The 20,549-nt window shown below is 38.8% G+C and overlaps 1 protein-coding gene across 14 annotated transcripts in view; it reads left to right on the forward strand.

Moving 5' to 3' along the window:
- The window catches only part of KMT2C (lysine methyltransferase 2C), a 191,397-nt gene that overhangs the window by 19,392 nt on the left and 151,456 nt on the right, over positions 1–20,549 (forward strand). The window contains exon 1 of one of the 14 annotated variants that reach the window (XM_068174840.1): positions 1,717–1,881. The exons of the other annotated variants lie outside the window; for them this stretch is intronic. Within the exon in view, the coding sequence (XP_068030941.1) occupies positions 1,820–1,881 (62 nt within the window). The 5' untranslated portion in view covers positions 1,717–1,819. Of the gene's footprint in view, positions 1–1,716; positions 1,882–20,549 lie in introns of those variants that run through there. 14 annotated transcript variants of the gene reach the window in all.

Genomic DNA, 20,549 nt, shown 5'->3' on the forward strand with positions numbered 1-20,549 from the left:
CAGTTAATTTGTGTAGCGTTTTGTATTTTCCTGAAAAACTCCTTCGGTCTTGTGCCTAATTCTGGATACTAAACACTGCACACTCACCAGTAAATCATTAGTTAACACTAACTGGATTCTTACATAATTGAAAAACGTTCCTGAGTTAGTTTAGATTTTTGTTTAACTTCATTTTTTTTTCTTAGAATAGTGTTATTTGGCGTAGAGCTGTTGAAAGAACTGAAGATCAGTATGAAAACGGTTTGGGGCTTTTTCATGTGAAGAAATAAAGCAGTAGTGGGTTCGTACTCCTGTAGCAAAACTGAACCAACTGGGCAGACATTTAAAGGTTCTCAGTGACTCTGTACAATGCTGGGTATCGAAGTACACACAGCTCCTAAGCTGGGGTTACGTGCAGGGGTCTTTGTGCTGTGTGTACATCGTGGTGATGGTTTGTGTCTGGTGTTTGATGCTCCTGCACAATAAAATACACTTGCTACAGAAAAGAACTGCAGCTTCCAGACTGCTGAGTGGAAATATTTTAACCATCTACTTGTGAGAGAGAAGCAGGAGACAAGATAGACTTTTTTCTCAGTGCTGTATGATCAGCTGCATCTAAGTGCCATTCAGTAACTTCACTGAAGACTACTGTACATTTGTTTTTAAAAGATTTGGTTATGCATCTTTTACTACTTTGTTGTAAATGGCCTTTCTTTTGAGAATATACTTGGAGTTCAAGTATCTGTAGGTTTTAGTTCCTTGCCTCACTTACAGGTCATCTTTATAAACTGTTTCGTGACTCTTCTTTTGTTTTGTCTGTTCTATGCAAATAATACCTAATACTCCGCTGCCATTAAATATAGATGCTGTTAAGTCAAAATACTTTTTTTTTTTGGTAGTAATAGTATTTAATTTTGTATAATTATTTTGTCATACTCTGCATTGACGTTATATTTTTTTCCTCCTTGCCTTTTCTTTTTTTGCCTTTTAATTTTTTTTCCTGTACTATTCTCTCTCAAGCAGAAACTCCTGCAGAGTTTTGGCAAAATGTACTTTGGAAGTTTTGTTTTTTTTTTTTTTTTTTGGAGGGGAGGACATAGGGGATGATATTACTGTCATTTACATAATATACCAGTAGAAAGTAGTTGCATCATGTACAGTTTCTTAATGTGACCGTTCATTGGACTTGCCTGAAAATGATCTCTTAAGGGTAAATGGCTGAGCAGAAATTAAGAGCAGCCATGTATTTGTTTCTCCTTTTGTTTCAGGCTAAAAGGACCATTCAGTATGTGCTTTACGTGTATTTCCAGATTTACTGTTTTTAATTTATTCATCTATTTAAAAATAATGGTTAAAGTGTTCTTTTCACATCACTGCTGTCAAATCTTATGGCTTTGCAATTCTGGTTTCCTGTTCTGAAAGTGTGGATAGGAAACTCTTAGTATGGAGGAGTATGTACTTGATATATGCCGTTTAGTATAAAACACACAGCCCAGGAGGACGGGGGACTGGCTCTGGAGTGTTGTCAAAAGCATACTCTAAAAGAGCTAAAAGACACTCTTTTGTTTCATTTGGCCAGTTCCAATTTTAGTAATTACTAAAGCTCCTGGAAGCCCTGGGACATAGGGTGTTTGAAGAAGTACAGAGATCCAGTTTGACAGTGGGCCTTCAGCTAGTCTTTTATAATTCTGTCTTTCCCCTGCGAAATCCTTTTGGCACGTTGTGGTTCTCTGGCAGGATCCCAGCGTGTGATATCACAGATATCAGATGTCTGCTTGCGATTCATGGCATTTGCTGTGCCGCACTGCTGCTCCCTGGGACGGCCGAGGTGAACCAGGAAATGTCACGGAAATTCGCTGGGGAAAGCGTGGCAGAGGAGCTGTCACGTGGCTTTGGGAATAGGTGAGCGCCTTCTGTTTGACAGTGTTCACGTCTTTGTGTTTGGTAATCTGACGTGGATTGTATTCAGCAAACAGATGTGTCTTTTAGTGGTCTTGACAGATTTTTTTTTTCCTGACATCTCAGATGGAGTTGAGTGGTGAAACATCACAGTTAAGCTTTGTCCTTTGGAAATATCTTTGATTTTAAAAATGGAGCATAATTATTTGTGGCCTTCCTCATTAGATTTTTTTTTTTTTTCATCTCAGTGTTGAGGTCCAAAGCCAGGCACAAGCATAGATGATATCATGCATTTGGAGGATATTTGGCTCCTCCATAAGGTCTGTTGGAAGTTAGTCATAGCACTCTGTGTTTCTGTCTGTCTCTTCAGGGAAGTCTCCCTCTTGTTTATACTCACTGGTGAAATGTTACACAGTAAGTGTGGCTTGTGCTGATGGTGCTTTTGTAATACAGCTAGAAAATAAAAGATTTCACACTGGCCTCTTTGTCCGATGTCTTCATCCTGATTTCCAGGCATTAGAAGGTGAATATTTGTGTAATGTTACTTAATTAGAAAAGATAAAGGCATGGAAGAAAAGAAGAGTCTGCTTGTGTATTTATTTGTTTGTTTGGCCAGGACTTGCAGTTCTTGGGTATAATTCAGTTTCAGGAATGAATTCTTTGTTTTAGATGGAGCTCTATGTGTTCCTTCTAACCACACACACTTCCATGTTGTTTTTACCCTGGATCTTCCTTTTTCTCTCTCTATTTTTTTTCCTTACTTTTAATTTCTAGGCCCCAAATGCCCTGATAGTATAAAAAGAGATGGTAGGTTGCTTTTGGAAGACTGTTCAGGAAGAAGCGCATGTGAGAGCAGGTTATTACTGCCTGGTTTATTTAGTTTATATATAGTTTATAATTAACCAGTTTGCAGTCCCTGTTAGCATGTAGTGTCAGGTGCCATAGAGAAAAATGGGACAAACTCTGAACAGGGCAGTTCTCGGAATAATCACTCAGTGTGGGATCTGTTTGAGGTGGAGTTAGACCAAGAGGAAAGGGAGCTGTATTTTTTCCAGAATTCAGAAAACCTCAAACAGAATTCTTATTTAGGCTTACAGTTCTGCAGAAATCTGCCGCCTTTGAATCGAGTGACTTGTGAGGGTACTGAGTTTAATACCATTTGAAGGCTTTTTAGAAGCAGGAGGAACAAGGTGAAAGGATGTCATGTATTTAGTGGAACAAAGAGGATGGGGCAGGGGGGAGGGATTGGTTGGATGGGACTATACAAGGATGGTGTATCTGGAGCAATGAGAAGGAATAAGGTTGGAGCTTTATTTTAGTCACCTTGCCCTTAGGCTTGAGCGGGGCAGTTTTGTCAGCATGGTTTTGTGGCACTATTGAGAATGTATTTAGCATGCAAGAAGACACCAGCAGTGGTCAAGGAGAGTGATGAGGGAATGAATGAACCTAGAACATTTTCTAACCTTTTCAAAGGTCCTTGATCTGGGTCAAATAATAGGTGTGCTAGGTGTTGTCACTGCCGTGTCAGCCTTGCCTTGTGTACAGAAAGTTTAGTCACAGTTGTGGCAGAAGTCATTGTGCCACAGCAGTGACTAAGTGTGTGTTCAGGCCTGCCAGAAAATGGAGGTCAGGATGGAGCAGTAAGTACTCCTATTAACCTTTGAGACACCGTTCTCATTGGAAACGTTTCGCTTTGGCTTTGCAGTATTTTAGTAGAAGGCTGATTGCACATAGGAAGGGCAGCAGAAACAAGGTGGAGGGCTTTAGGAAGCATCGTGGGTCTGCAGTGCTCAGGAAAGAGGAACCCAGAGTTACAGGAACATAATCTGGAAGACAGATGGGAGATGGATGTTGAGGGGCATGGGCTTCAGTCTTTCTCTTTCACCTTAATCCACCTTGGTGAGGTAGCTTGTCCGTAAGCAGGGCTTATTCTTCTGTGTATTTAGTTGGCTTTTCCTTTCTGTTTCTTTGTTGTCTTTGTTTTCACCTTGTTAAAGGAAGCTAAGATTTTTAAATTAAGAAAAATAAACAGTCTAGGGAGCCATGTGAAGACATTTTTATGCAGCTCCAGAAATAACAACTATTACAACTTGAAGTTTAGTTCTCGGAAGAAGAGAGTGATGGTGAGGAAATCTGGAAGATTCCTGAGGTACAATCGGGGTACAATCCTGCATTAAAAAATTCTTGAAACTGGGCTGGGGAGAGCAGTCTGCCATATAGATTTTGTTCAGGTATTTATTAGTCAACAAGATGTAAAATAGACACATCTCTTTTTTTCTTCTGGTATATTTGTCCTCAGATAGTAAAATCCACCTAGAATGATGAAGAATGTTTAGCTGTGAGGAGTTAGTAAGTTAATTATTCTCTTCCATTTTTCAGAAATGCATGTAGATATTTGAACCTGTCTTGATGGCTGTGGTTTAGTAGCTGAGATGGTTGTGTCACTTTTCCATAGAAAGTTTTAGAATCCTGGAACAGCTTCTATTTCAGGCCATTCTATTGCTTCCCGTGGGGATATTTTGAAATCGGTTGACTCCAGTTTAGTTTGTTACCAGAAAGTCAGAGTTTCTGGGCTGTGCTGTGTAGCCAGGGATTGCTCTGGTCCGTTCTGATATCTGCATTCACCCGTGTTGATGAAGATAGTTGGCTGCTGTTTTCTCTGGTGAAAGCTGAGAGATGTAAAGGTTAGGGAGAGGTAGTTCCCCTGATCATTGATAGACCTACATATAGTTGATATCTAAACCATCCTATATTATATTTATTTCTTTCCTCATGGCTGCCTAATCTTCAACATCTGCTGCTGACAGCTTTGCCAGTACTACAGAGGAGTTTTCATTATTGATGCCTCTGGACCTCCAAATAAAGAACTGTCAGTGAATAAGTACTGTATGGATTCATTTAATTATTAATCAGCATGATGGGGTATTCTCTAAGGTACACAATTCTGTTTCAAAGACAAGTCAAGTCAATAGAAAGTTTTCCGTTGAAATGAAATAGTCATGAGAGTAAACATTCATCAGTACAAGTAAGAATTTGATAGCCTGGACTGTTCTGCACACACTGTTTTTATAGAGCCAACCAATTGCTGCTTTGCATGATCAAAAACTGTGGGGAAGAGGATGCTTCAGAGAAAAATAAACCAGGCATTGTGGAATAGTTTTTCATTCTTCAGATATCAAGAAAATGTGAGAACAGTTTTCTGTCAACTTAGATTCTGTGAAATAGTGCTAAGCTGAAATCACAACAATTATAAATTGCATAAACGTGTTCTTGATTTCTCTATTACTCTTTTACTGGCCAGTTGGTCATGTTTTACTCGCACTGCTTTGCAGAGGCTGGCAAGAATCACAGTCCTGTTGTGTGCAAAGGAAAAAAAGGGGCACTTTGGGGTCACTCAGAGAGAACTAGGCTTATTTTTTCCTGAGCTAGATGTGTATTTCATACCTCTGAGACCCAGGCTACTGTCAGCTACTTGATTTCATCAAGCACAATCAGCATCTGAAGAACTGATAGTATGTGTTCAGTTTTATTAGATTGATGTAAGGCTGAATAATTTTGCATGTGGTACTCCACATCTTGTCCTTGCACTTCTCACCATCTCCTGTGCCAGAAGTTTCAGGCCAGGAGGCGGATAAAGGATGGCTACTTAGTTGGCTTTCTTGGTAAGTAAGACATACATTTGTCTGTGAAGAGTAGTAGACTTTTTCTAGGAAAGGCTGTCTTGCCAGGCCTTCTTTGTAATGGAAAAGCCAGTGATGGTTGTGGTCTCTTCAGCATTTTATAATGGCAATTTTTTCTGACTGTTCTGTAACATCTTCTGAACATGGAATTACTTCTGAGAAATTTGGAAGATGGTATAGTTAGGGGCAGAAAATTAGTGGAGGTGGGGTCATGTCTTTTAAGGCTCTAAGAGAAGCAAGGATTGGAGGGGGAGGTGGTTGCATTTTAGGGAATTCAATTTGCAGAATCCTTTCAGTGGTTGCGGCTTGTACTGAAGGAAGATACATCTTGAAATAATCTCTCCTGTAATCTCCTCTCCAGTCCTTCAAACAGCCTCCTAAGCCTGCTAAACTCATCAGAACTAAACTTTCTGCAGATCATCCTATACCCTGATTCTACCTGAGCAGCAAAAGTGAAATTTACTGACAGAGCTCCGTGCCAGCCCAGTACACACACTCCAGTTCAGAACCATCCAGGTCATGGGATTCTGCATAATACACTTGGTCTTTTACTAGGTTTCCTCATGAACATTGACCACATCCTTATGGAAAGTAGATGGGTGAAATTAAGCAACTTTTAGGAATGAGGATGAATTTGACAACAGTCAATGAACACCAACTGTTTTTCATAAAACTCCTTCCTTGGCTCTTTGGTCATGGTATTTAAAGATGCTTGTCAAATTCCATCACAAAGATGAGCCTGAGTGCTCAAAGTCAGGATTTTGTCCAGGGTGGGGCAGAAGAACCTTGCATGAATCTCTCTTGTCAGTCTTTAAGTGACAAGAAGGAAAAAATTACAAATTCCCTATATAAAGGTATTGATTGGGTATTATTTCAGATTAGAAGATAGCAGTAAAATGTCAGGTAATTTTATTTCAGGAGAGAGGGGCTTTAACTTATTTCTGATGTTGTGCAAGAAATTTGGCGACTTAGGAGGATCCATTGATCTGCCAGAAGAGCTTCATGTTGCTTAAATACAAGAAAAATAGGTGTTCTTTGACTGTGAAAACATCTTGTTAAAAAGCATGATTGTAGGATGTGAAGCTTGCCTCAAGGTTATTGTTTTCCTGTGGTAGATCCCTCAGTGCAGTATGGACAAAGCTTGGGCATTTTCTTTGCTTCCCCCCATGCAGAACTGACTCTGGAAGTCCACATGGGAGTATCTGGACATCAGAAATCAGGAACCAGTCTTTTGGAGGAATGAAACTTCTGTAAGCCACTAAAAACTGCGCAGTCACAGGTTCAGTTTTCAGAGTACAGGATATTGAATACGAGGCTGGAAATAAAGTTCAGTGTTGCTAGAGATGAATCTTTAGATGTGACAATGATCTGGACAGTATGATGAGCTCTCTTGGTTCAGAGTCTATTTGTAAAATAATTTGGAGAAATTACTTATTTCACAACAGCATCTGTGCTGGGTCAGATCAGAGATGTGGATGTCCCATCACCATGTTTCCTGCAGTGGTTAATAGGAAAGTAAGACAAAAGTAATTTTGTAATGATATTTCCCCAAACCCCTAATTGCAGAAGATTGGGAAAGAATTGTGGGATTTTTGGAGTCAAGTATAGTATTGCTGTGTCAGATCTGTTGAGCATAAAAATCTCTTTTGAATGTGTGCAGCCTCTTCTCAGTCACAGAAACTTCCAGTGTGATGGGCATGGAGTTCCTCAGTTCAGCTGCAGAGTGTGAGAACAGCAGGCTTTCACTTGGGAGTTTGTTGATCCTTCTACCATCAGTGCTGTGTAGTAAGTGTTGGAAGAGACAGTAAATGCTGATTTTGTGATCACCTTTTCAATGTGAATTGTGGTTATAATTGTCAGGATACATGAAAATGTATGTGTGGGAAAACCAGACTATGTGCTTTCCAAAAATGTAGTTGACAGCGTTAGGGCACATCAGGGAAATTTTATTTAAACTGAAAAAAATAGTTTGCGTGTAACAGGACTGCCTTTTGAAGGCAATAAGAGACAAATAGACTCCAAAAGCAGGATTTCTGGACTGTTAGCAAGTTTTGCTGTGGTTCTTAGGGATTTTTTCACTTTTTGCAGCCTTAAAGTACCATGGTATCTTGTTTTCTAATGTTAAATGTCTATTGCATAGCTTAAGTTTTGATTAATTTTATTAGTTAAATAATATTTGTATTTGGATAATGAACCTGTTTTCTGTATAACTTAAATGGACTTAATTATTCTGTGTAATGTCTCCTGATAGAACTGGTTATTAGTGAGTTAAGGTTTCACACTTGATGATGCTGATGTCTGTGGATCTACAGATCTTTTAAACCCCCAGTGTATTGATGCTGTTATCAACCGAAGCTGCTGCAGCAGCTTTTATTTATTTTTCCTTCCTCAGGGGTACTGTGGAGGCCAGTTGGAGCATTAGCCACCAAATGCCAAGGTGGCTGTAGAGTCACTGCAGCAGCATTTCAGCATCTAATGGACCAGGTCACGTGCAAAGCCTCATTAAAATATGATTAAAGTGTCCCCTTTTGTTTGTTCGGTGGAGCCCAGCCCGTGCTGGACCCTCCATTATGTTTGTGCTGTGTGCTTGGAAATGCCTCCTGGTTTTTGTGAGGCTCCTTGTTCACCCCCCAGACCCCAGCCCTGTCCAAACCTCTGCTGAGGAGGCTTTTCCTATTCCTCTGCCCTCTTCATCCACTGCTGATTAAATGCAAGGAAATGAAAATGGTGTCTGCTTTCATTTAACCATTATCTGCTAAAGACAAATACGAAGCTTCTCTTGTTGTCTGGGGGTGTCTCCTGCTTTCCTGTACCTCTGCTTTTTAACTGCTGAAGACTGGGGTGTGGGGTGGTTTTTTTTGTTTGTTTGTTTTTTTTTTTTTTTTCTGGTGTTTAATTAGTAAGCTAGACTTGCAGTTAAAGAACCGGCATAAATTACCTTGGTAATTTGCCATGACCACCTGTGGTAGTACATAAGTAATGAGAGAATAACAAAAACTTGCAACTAAATTACAAAATAAAAAAGGATTTTGTTATGCTTTCTAACACAAGCCTTCATAGCTCGTCTGGAAGCAGTAAAAAATGGGCCATTCCTTAGGTTTAGTTTTTGTGAAACATGGAAATCAGTATGCTTAAAGCTAGAGACTCATAGCATGGGTCCACAAATTTAGTTTGTATCTTTGATCACATACAGCCTTGACAGTACCCATGGCCAGCTTAAACTTACAGAACATGGTGTGGTTGATTAAGTCCTGTGGTCAGTGTAAATGACTGGAGAGGGACAGCAGACTTCTTGTAGCCACTGGACTTGGAGCAAATGAAGAGTATTATTTCCAAATCAACACGTTGCAGAGGAAGAAGGGATAGAAAATGCTATAAAAGTTCTTAGATCTGGCTTTTCTTTTGACACTCTGTGAAATCAGATGATTTGGCACTTGTAACTGCTGTGGGTAAGAGGCGTTCATAAGAAATAAAATAAAATGTATATGTGGCAGTGGTGGGGGAGGCGTCTGTTCTGAAAACATCTGAGATGCTGGAAAACTTGTCCCCAGTGGGAAAGAGAAATTGCATAGCTGGCACTGAGGCTCGCTGCTTATGCTTATGTGGCCATATTTAGAAAAGGATCAACACTAGGAACTGAATTATTAGAGAAGTGAGTGACTGGAGGGATGGAACATAAAGGAAATTATTTCTATCTCGCTTGTTTGTTTGAGCTGGGCCAGACGATGCTGTGGGAGGGCTGCGAACTGCAGGCTCGCTGCCTGTGTGGAGTGAATCTGGAGATGAGTTTGAGGAGGTCACAGCTTGTGTGAGCTCAGGCTCCTCCCTGCCTGCGTTTGGAGGTGGCTGCCTGCAGGTAGAAGATGAGCAGGAATGAAAACCACCCTCTTGACTGGGAAAAGTCTGGAAAGACTTGATGGAGCGAGATGCAGGCTCGCTGTGCTGTGTGTGGTGCTGTGGGAGGCTTCTGGTTTCAGTACATCTTGCAAACATTCGTGTGTGTAAGTAAAGCAAACAACAACCAATTAAAAAAAACCCAACACCACGTTTCAAAGAAGTTGTATATATAAAAAAGAAGGCTGTCTTATTAAAAAATACTTGTCAGTATAGCAGCACAGTTCATCACAGTTATTTGCATGTATGTGGTTTTGTTGCAGCACAACAGATTATCTAAATAAATCAATTAATTTGGGGTGGTGGGGATTGAAACAGCACTTCTCGGAGAGATCCAGGAGCAATGCTTTCAAAGTGTTTAGGAGCAGTTAAACGACCCTTCCCCCCTGCTATATTTTTTTTTTTCCCTTTAAGAAGCGGTTCTTTTTGTTCCAGTCATCAGGACTCATTTTGAAAGACTTATTTTCCTGGTTTTGGCAAAATAGTTGATCAGCGCGACTGGCAAGGAACTGCTGTGGAGCAACAAAGAATTTCTGTGTAGCTAAAAACTCTGTTTGAGGCCATCTTGGAGCCGTTTGTGAGCCGGAGTAAAACTCCGTGGAAGAAAGGCCATTCAAGCTGAGCTGCACGTTTTCCTCCCCAAAATTAGCATAGCAGAATACTTCATCGCAGTGTTTAGAATACTTTGTGCAAGAACTAACAGTAAGTTGAAGATCGCTAACTGAGGATCTGTCACGATGCCAGCTGACTTTTATTTTATTTTTTTTTAATGAAAGCTTTGTATACATAACAGGATGAGTCATCACTGGAGAGTTCTGAAAGTGTTTGGCATCCCGAAGAATCCTTTTGTGTGTCTCTGCCGCACAAAATGAGTATTTTTGTCATGAAACTCTGCCTTAAGAAGTACTGCAATAACTGCAAGCTTTAGGGGGAGGTTTTCTAATGTGGCTTTACTTTCTAGTATTGTTTTAAAAATATTTTGGTCTTCTTAGATCTTCCTGAATAATAGGAGGGAAAATTCTAAATACTTCGTTGGCTTTTTTAAAATTTTTCTATGATGCAGCTTCAGACATACCTCTATTATAAATTTGTTTTTAAAAGTGTATTATAGGAGTTTACTGTTTTCCTTAGATTTAATGCAAGTATTAAAAATCTGATAGTGGGAGAATACTGTTAACTCAATTTTTGCTTTGTTCAAACAAGGTACCTGTAGTAAACTGATCATAGCTGCTTATCTGAGTCACATTTATTTTGGGTACGTTTTCTTTTGATACATTTGTCACGTTGAAGAAATGGTTTGCCTTGTTTTTGCTACAGCTCTTTGAAATGAGTTTCTTACAAAGTTAAAATGTTTTTCTTACCTGAGTTAAGAACATCAGTAGTTGCTGCACTGGCTCAGAGCAGCTCCTTGCTAAAAGGAAAACCTTTCTTACTGAGGTGTTGGTGAGTAAGTGTCAGACCACCATTGTGTGTGTACCATGATTTTCCTGATGATGTGAAACCTGGGTCCTGTAGTCTTCCAAGTGTGTAGAAGGCAGCAGAGATTGAATTTTGCAGCTGCTGCAGTAAGGTAGCAAATTTTATCCTAGCTGTTTAGGAGTGGATGACGTTTTTCAGACATTTTTTCAGCCTGCCATTCATTCCTCAGCAGTATGTTTTCTAAGATGTGCTGTCACTAATTTTAAAAATCAAATCCATTGATGGATTCTTTCATGGTTTGTTGTAGTGATGGTATATTTATTAGCTAGTAAGTTTACCAGTTTTAATTTTTATGATTTCTTTGAGTGAACCCAAATATAAAATTTATGGCCAAGGAATCTTGAAAGAACACAATTCTTCAGAAGAAGAATTCATAAAGAAGTTATAAGAATTTCTAGGGTTTCATAAAGAAAAAGCTTTCATAATAGTTTAGAATTATATAGACTTTTCATCCAAATGCTCTGAATTATGCTGATAACAGAATGCATAAAAACCAAAGGGCTTTCAGACAGTCCTTGATGAACTACACAGGTTAATTACTCAGCCCTGCACGTGCAGGTGTGATGGTTTGGAGTCAGGCTCTCAGACTCATATATTTTTATTTTAATGTGCACATCCAAGGCTAAGCATTTAAACAGGCTTGCATTTGACTTAGAAGAGGAAGAACAGAAATGTATTTAGCTAATAAAGCTTTTATTCTGTGATACTTTGTATTAAGCTTAGCCATGAGTTCAGTGGCATTGCTAAGAGATTTTGTTTAATGGTAGAACACTTGGTCAGTGTTGTTTTGTTTTGTTTTTTAAGCTGAAGTTCTTATGCTGTGCATTACCAACTTAGTTATATTCTGCAAGAAATTAAGTTTTGGGGTGTGCTAATGTGGGGTGTGTCTAATGAGACTCATGCCCACGTTTATTTTTGTTTTCCAATGGAAGCTAAACCTCAACTTCTGATCTCATTTTTGGAAGAAAGAAACCCTCAACATATCTGCAGATGGGGATGTAGAATTGGCTGTAAGAAAAAAAGGTGGTAGGGTGGGTCTGTATATAGAGAAAGTGAAATTTTTGGGGTTACTATTAACTTCAATTTCCTGGCATCTTCTCAGAGCTTTCATTGGAAGGATCTCTACTTCAAAATACTGTAGTTTTTCCAACAAAACATTATTTCCAGCTGTTTAGATGAGGAAAGCCTCCTTTAGGGACCCTGAAGCAAGCACGTTACCTTTACTGTAGGATCCAGATGCAAAGAAGAAAACCAATATTTGTCCCTTTATCAGATGACTTTATGTGCTTGTTCTGGAGCTAATGGGGCCTGGAATTTCTGTGAGTCTTTATTTAGTCTTTATCCTTTTTAGCTTTGAGGTTGACATTTCCTTTTGCTATGGTATAGATTTAAATTTATAAACTTGTGCTTTTTCACTTTATAGTGGTAAAATTCTCTGTAGTTTAGAGAATTAATGATACTACATCTTGAAAAATTGTAACCTGTTGAAATAATTTGAGTTTCACAATGGTTCAGATATGCAGGAAAAAAGACAGGTTTCGTATAGTAGTAACACCTTTATCATGCCAGTAACATTGTCAGCAATTAAATATCTCCTGTTGTGCCCACATCTGCTTTACTTGTCAGTAAATCAAACCTTCCACAAGTCAAGGCATGCCATGTTGAGGCTACACACTCATGAAATTTAATTTTTACAAGGAATACTCAAAACTGCCCTAATACTTTTCAGAAGCTGAGATGCAGGAAGTCAGCTTTGTGTTACCTTCGTGAGAATTTTGTGTGTGGGGGGGAAAAAAAGTCTGAATATAACAAAAAAAAAAGATAAAAAGTAGATTGCTTAATATAACAGCTGTCTAAAGAATTCATGTTGTGATGTGCTAGCGCTGAGCTTTTAAAGATAAGAAAATAAGAGAAAATAAGGGTTAATAATTCATTTTACTTATGGTACTTGCAGCACAGTTTACAAAATGATAGGTGCAGATATTCTGTAAATGTTTTGTGGAAATTTGTAATGAAAAATCAATACAAATTGAGCTGCAATTCCAGCGTGTTTGAAATTGCTTGTATCCAAGAAACAGGGAGTGAAACCCATTGGAAAGGTGGGAGCCGTGTGGAAATAGTTAAAGGCAGATTAGGGATTAATGTTGGGTTCGGCCGTGCTGTTAATGAGCTGGAAAAAGGTGGGAGCAGCGAGTTAATGGTATTGACGGGACAGTGTGGAGGTAAATGGATTTGTCAACACAAAGAGAGAGAAAATGGAGAAGGACACGGGGTAGGAATATACAAAACAGGGAAGAAGGAGGTTCCCAGCCTGCTCTAAGAGATGAAACAACCACCATTGATTGAGTCAGCCGGGGCTGATGAGAGTGAGAATCCCGCAGTAAAATAGTGCTGAAAGGGCAGGGCAGATGAATGAATGGGTTTTTCAAATCATATTTCAGTTACTTCAAATACATGATGAAGATGAATACGTTACTGTTTATTTTGCAATTACACCGTGTTGAGATAACAAGAGGCACGTCCACGCCACAGTGCTGCTTTGAGACAGCGCTGAAGGTTCGCACCTGAGTTTAAACGAATGCATCGGGGGAAAAAGCGTTGCTGGCAAAATACAGTAGTTATGAATGAATCACATTTAAAACCAGCAACTTTCTATTTCTGTGTTAAAAATATGAAACCTGTTTTATCTTGTGGATGGTGGTGAAAATGTAATGGTAGGCAGAGATTTTTTTTTTTTTTCTCTTTTTTAGGAACTTTGAAAACAAAGTTACACTCAGAAAAGAGAGGGCAATTTTATAAAATTGCGTTTTCTAGTGATAGTAGAAAACGGATGATAACATGCAATAACTATTACCATCCTAAATAAATAAATAAAATTATCCACTCTTGAACCATCCCAAATGTAACTTCAGCTGTTCCGCAGACACAAACATTGAGACTAGACTAGCAGCATTTACCAGCTGTGTGTAAGAGCTACACTGCACGTAAAGGGATTTCACATTTTATTATGTGGGAGGGATGATGTCAGTTTGGTTGATTATGCCCCTTTCAAGCTGCTGTGATAATTACCTGCTTGTTACCAGAAGTGTCGAACCCATTTTCAGTTCTTGTTTGCTTTTGCTGTCATGCCCTAATTGCTACATAATTTTGTCCCTGCCAATTACTACCTTGGAGTTGAATTTTATGGTGAAAAAGTTGTAAGAAGCAATAAAGTAATTGTTTTTTAGATCTTGTAATTTCAGTAGAATATTTTATTATGCTACAAAGTATATTGAAATACATACTGCTCACTTCTGTGAGATAGTGAAATCCCATGGTTCCCACTGAAATGACAACAGCGTGGAAGGCATGACTTTTGAGCAGATAGGGATACTTTTTGTTTTAGAAATAAATATATTTGCTGAGTTCTTTAGAATCAGGAACTCTTAGGTTTGGTGGGCTTTTTTTATTCTTTCCCTTCCTTTTCATCCTTTTACCCACTTTGTGAGTTTTGCAAGTTTCCTTTGATGTAGGTATTAGGTCATTTGATGTGGTCCTTTATCCATCGTTTTCTCTGAAGATGTAATGTAAATGGATTTCTTTAAAGGTGCTGGGCTTAACAGTGTTTTATACTCTGATTAAAACTATTTGTTTGAATTATTCAGTGGAATAAAGCCTGCAGTAATTGGTTTAAGGACTGGCTGACCAAGCACTTTGTTGTCTTTGGGAACTGTCATCTCTTTGCTTTGGGTTTTTTGGGTGGTCCTCCAGCAGTGAAGTCTGGTATTAGTCAATAACAATTACTGCTGTTGAAATCTGGATATGGAATGACATGGATGAGCACAGGGAAGAGGCAGAAGAGCAGTTAAACAAAATGCTCTTCAGAATAAGGAGAGGGGACGGTGTTGCCATGTAGAGATTTAGGGATGGGGTTGCAGTCCAGAAAGGAGCATTTCTGGCAAGAGATTCGAAGTGTGGGATGTTTGTGGCTGTGCACTGAAGCTCTGTTTATCATAGAGATTGTGAGATTTACTGCTGCCATTTCAATGTGATCCAGATATCCATGACTGAAAGACCGAAATATTGGCAAAAAGTCATGAAACGGACCACAGATTATAGAAAGCTCGGAGAAAATTGCTTTGGGGAGGAAGGTAGAGATGCTTAGTCTGTTTGGTTATGGGAGTGGGGGATTTAAACCCTAAAAACAAGTAGTAGTTACAGAACAGAGAATGATACCTCTGGCGGAGAAAATACTGAGGTCTTAAGAGATCCCTAATGTAAGAGGAAAAGGGACAAGAACCAGTGGTTTGAAAGCTGAAACCAGAGAGGTTCACAAAGGAAATGAGCATGAATTCAGAAGGAGGAACAAACGCTAAAGGGAATGGCAAAGTGAGTGGCTTCAATCAATTACGGTTATTGAGTGATAGTTATGGATATTGGGCTCGCATGGATAATGATTCTGGCATTGTGTCCACTGAATCTGTGAGCAGTCAGACTTCTGTTCTCATAGCACTCCCTGTAGCAGCTTTTCCAGGGATGGTGTAATGAATGTTCAACACCTTTTGTGGTTGAAGATTCTTTTCAAATGTTATCTTTAATACATTGATTGCAAAAGACAAATGGTTTCTAAGGTTCCGGGGGCAAGGCATACCTCAGTTGTAGTTCTTTTTGTTACCATAAAAGCTTTCAGGTAACTTCAAGGAGAAATTTCAGTGTGCAAAAATACTGCAAAAAAAAAATTATGCAGAATACTCTTTCAGAAAAAAATAATTATTTTAACACTGAAATTTGTGTGGCTGTGAGCTAGGAACTGCTCTGTCCTGTCGTGACACCAAGGCACTACTTGGATAAATATGAGTAGCTTTAGGGCCATTAAGTTTCACGTATGTACTTCCCTGTTTGTGTCATCTTCACAAGTGGTTGCCAGTATAGCTCTTTCAGAGCTGCTCTGCCAGCTTTTTATACCTGAAAGTACTTCTGAAACGTTTGATTAAGATAATTTTTAAGGCTCCATGGTGTGGTCTGGTGAGTAGAACTGAATTTCCGTGCTGTAAATGTTAATTAGAAGCATATGTGTATATGTAAAAAGCAAGCTGAAATAAAAGTATAAATATCTAAGAAGCTGTCATTCCAGAAGGTCTGTGCTCAGAAAAGATTAGGTAAATATACAAATAGCCCCATTATAAATCAGCTGCAGTATCATTTCTGATCATTTTCATTACTTTTTTTCTGGTGGTTTGCAAAAAAAAGAAAAAAAAATTAGGAAGCAAAGGGATTCAGATGATGATTTCCAAATCCTTTTAGACAGCATTACTTGCATTGTCACTAAAAGAAGCTCCACTGGCTTTATTTTCTCTCCTCCTTCTCCAGTAACCCTTTCCTATCACTGCTCTCTCCCTGGCTGCTTCCAGCACAGACATTCATGAACCTCTAATGAATGAAGCAAACTGTTGGGGATGAAAAACTATCTCTTTTGAATTTGGGTGTAAATTCAATCAGTGTTAATTCAACTTAGTATAATTTGTAAGTTGCCGGGTCTGCACGTTTGAATCTTGAACATTTTTGTGTTTTTCTCCACAGTGAACTTCGATTTTGAGAATTAGTTTCCTGTTAGATTAAAAAACACATTTTAATGTTTAAACTGAGTGTATTTGTGGAACTGGAGAGAAGATGCAGAACTTGAGGACCTTGTGCAAGTTGCAGGGCAGTAAATGGAATGAGCTTGCAGCCTTGTGTCCTTGGATGGTGGCCTCACAGGAACTTGACCTGGAGGTATCAGTTGGTCCTCTTGGATGACTTCCATTGTAGTAGCTGCTCTAGCAGGGTTCGCTGGGGACGTGCCCCTCTCATGTGACACAGAGACAATTTTGTTTATAACTCTGACCTGTATCATATGACGTAGGCTGAGCAGTAGATCACTCTCGTGCTGGCAGTTCTGACACAGCCTGATCCCTGCTCAGGCTGGCGAGGGTGGGAGTGTGAAGGTGATCATCAGGTAGAAGAGCTCCTCTAACATCAAGTGCTGGGAAGCCCATCCTTTTCTTAGCTTCACTTTTTTAAAGGTTTTCTTTAAGAGCATATTAAAGAAATGAGGGACTAAGACTTGAAAAAAATAATTAACCCACCCAATAATTAAAAAAAAACCCTAGCATTAATTAATATATTTAATATTAAAGTGCTGAAGTCTGGCATGGAGAAAAAATATGCAAAGCAGCTTGGTAAAGTTGGTAGTGGTCTCAAATAAAATTAAGTGAAATTTTGAGAATGTTGGTGAACAGCAATGATCATCGTCCCAGATAATAATGGCAATTTAACAGTCCTCCGAAAAAAAGTTTAAAAGTTCTCTATTATAATTACTTGGAGCTATTTGTAAGCTATCTGTAATTATCAGAAGGCAGATTTATGTCTTCAGGTTAGAAGACTCTTGTTCAGGGATGAAAAAAAGGTTTAGGCACATTATTGTTAGCAGAATTCCTGACAAAAACCTTAGAATTTCTACCTCATCGACACACCCCTAGAGATTGGTATGCCTGTTTATACAGAAGCTTTTAGAGGTGTTTGAAGATCTGTATTACTCGTGTCTGTGCTACGGAGTGTTGCTTATTATGCTACTTATATTGTTGTTTATGTTTCACAATAGTATTTCCAGACTTTTATTTACTCTGATATAAAAATAGTTTCCATGATCTGGCTTTTAGGATTTACACCTAGTTTGAAAACAGTTTTGTTAAAAGAAAAACAATTCATGTGCATTATAAATATGCACTGACACCCATCTGATCCCATTGCCCATTTTCTTCTTAGATCTATTTTTATTCTTCTGAGGTTTTCCAAGCCTTCTGACTAAGTTTTAATGGATTTTTAATTAGTGAGCAGATCTTGTGTTTTTTCCCTTAAGCTTTCCTAGGTTTAGCAGTTTTATTGAAAGAGAAATATTTCATAATACTTGTTGACATTATCTGAAATAAAAATGCATTTCTTTATGCATTTCTTTATAAGGAGCACTAAGGGTGCTAACAGATGGAAAAGATACGTGGTGATATGACATTCATTTCTGTTGTGTTTTTTTTCCTGTCTAAATCCATTTTAGATGGGTAATGACAAACTGTGGTTGACATGCAAGATCTGCTTTTCTTACATGCCATCAATTAATTTCAGTATTATAAAGAAAATTCTATCTAATGTATTCTAGGCCAGTATCTTGTATAAAAGCAGGTTATTTATAGCTCTTGGGGTACTGCCCTTCCCATCCTGTCTGATCTTTCTAGTTGAAGCTTAAATGCTTGTTTAAGGTTAAATACACTGAAATTTTTGCCCAGAGGTGGTTCTTTGCTTTTTGTAAACATAATTTCAGGTGAAACTGGTGGACAGATGCCTTTGTCGGGAAATCCTGTAACACACACCTGAGGGAGAGAATGGTGTTGGGTTTTTTTTGTTGTATTAGTGGCATCAGAAATGTTTCAAAAACATAAGAAGGAATGGAGTTACTGCCCATGTAATCTACAGGAAGACTTGTGTTTGCTATGAAGTCTGAAGACATCAGTGAAAGTGACTTGAGACAAAAGATCATGAGCTTTATTCGATGAGAAAGCATGAGATGTTCTGAGCTGACTGATGCATTTTGATAGATACAAGATCTGGAAACCTCTCAAAATGATGTTGTGTGGGGGTTAGTTTGTCTAAAATACAAGATAGTTGAATATTTGTATCCTGTTTTGAGTGTCCAAGCTGAATTCATGATGAATAAAATAATTGGTTACAACACTGTGTAATCAGTGTGTGCAGACTGTCCTTGCTGGTATAAGAACACTTTTCTGAGTAAAAACTTTAGTGTTAGGCTACTGGATGTTTTGTACACTTGCAGTGTGTGTGGCTGAGTGACAGAGAGCACAGCCTTCACCTGGCACCTAAATATATCCAGTGAGGATATTTAACTTAAGGAGACAAATGCACTTTGCAAGAATCTTCACAATGTTCCTGTGATAAGACTCTGTCAGACTGCAAAGTTCCAAAAGGAAATCTTTGAAAATGACTTCTAATTAATGGTGCTAAAATTACAAAAATCTGTTCACAGAGACCAAAACTTCTACCAAGTTCCAAGTACTTGGCAGCTGTTTCTCATGCGTGATGACTCAGATCCGCTGAATTTTATGTACAGGATCTTGAAATCACCAGACATGAGAATTACAGCCCTTACCATTGTGTTGCCACCTTTAGTCAAAAGAGAGTAGCAGGCGAGCCCTGCAGCGTGTGAAAGAACAAGGAGCTGGATAATTCTTAAAAAAGACATGAGCTTGGTGCTGATGTGGGTAAAAAATTCTGGGCACCATGGCTGTTCACAAGATTGGAGGAGTTGGAACTTGGCATAGCCCGTCGTCATGGAGAAACAAGTCTTGTGTTCAGATGGAAGGGGATGCTTTATGCTTCCCATCAGAAAAATGCAGTGTTGGGTGCAGTAGCATATTTTGATGCAATTTTGTTGACTTAGAGGACAGAGGAATGTGGACAAGAGCAGTGGTGAATGGTGTGGGTTGAATTTGTCACACGTGAAAGTCTTGTAGAGGTTAGAAATTTGTGCTCTTGACAGCGCCTGTGGTCTCTCAGCTGTTCATGTTGCCATTTTATTCTCTTTGTCAGTCAAAAGAGAACGTGTGAAAACAGTCAGTGGACTTGCTAAACATTATTTAACAAATTTACCAAAGAGCTTCACACTAGCCATTGTCTGGGGGAATTACAAAGGCAGAGCCATTATCAAGTCTGGAGCCAGGTAGCTAAACAGAACTTACTAGATTTGGAAACTCACAGGTGCCTCTACTTGGTAGCTCTTGGTGCTCCCAAAAAATTGTCTTTAATTTGATTCTAGAAAAGGTTTTAAAAAATACTGCAAGTGCTGTAATTCTAGTATGTTGTTGTGCATCATTATGTTAGTGAATGTGGCCAAGTGCATTGGTAACAAATATAGAAAGGATGTAGTTTGTGCAAAGCTGCAGATATATAATGTGTTGTAATTGCATCTGAAATTTTTTTGCAATATTTTCTGAGAAGTGTATAATTGTTCAGGTCTGCACGTAAAATGTTTTGTGTTATGGAACTAAAACTATAAACGAGGCTACATATCAGTGGGAATGTGGTTCTTGAGAAAGAAGAACCTGTAGCAGTTTCTGATGCTGTGCATTGCTGGGTTAATGTGACAGATAGTTGACTGAAGGCAATTTTCACTTACAGAATTTATAGATGTCTAAGCAGTCAGTTTGAAAAGTAAAAAAGAAAGCTAAAAGATCTGAAAGCCTTTTATATGATTTCTCACTCTGTTGTTGGAACTGTCTCCAAATCCGAAGTCCATACATGTAGAGCAGGCAGCCTGGCTTCATACTTGGAACATCTAACTCAGATTTTCTCATGTAATGGTATCACAAAAAGGTGTGCAGAAGTCCTTGCAGTGTAGTAGGCTTACTGTCAATGTCTCAGGCCATAACTGGCTGTAGCAGGGCTATAACTTCATGGGTGTTTTATGGGCTCATGTGAAAAATGTATTATTTTATGTACCTGCAACTGTTAATGAACTGGTGGTCAGTGATACTGAATCTTCCTGGTTTGATCTTTGGCTGGTGTGACCCTCTGTCTCTCTCGCCAACCCAC

This window comes from Anomalospiza imberbis, chromosome 1 (assembly GCF_031753505.1).
Source record: "Anomalospiza imberbis isolate Cuckoo-Finch-1a 21T00152 chromosome 1, ASM3175350v1, whole genome shotgun sequence".
Taxonomy (NCBI): Eukaryota; Metazoa; Chordata; class Aves; order Passeriformes; family Viduidae; genus Anomalospiza; species Anomalospiza imberbis.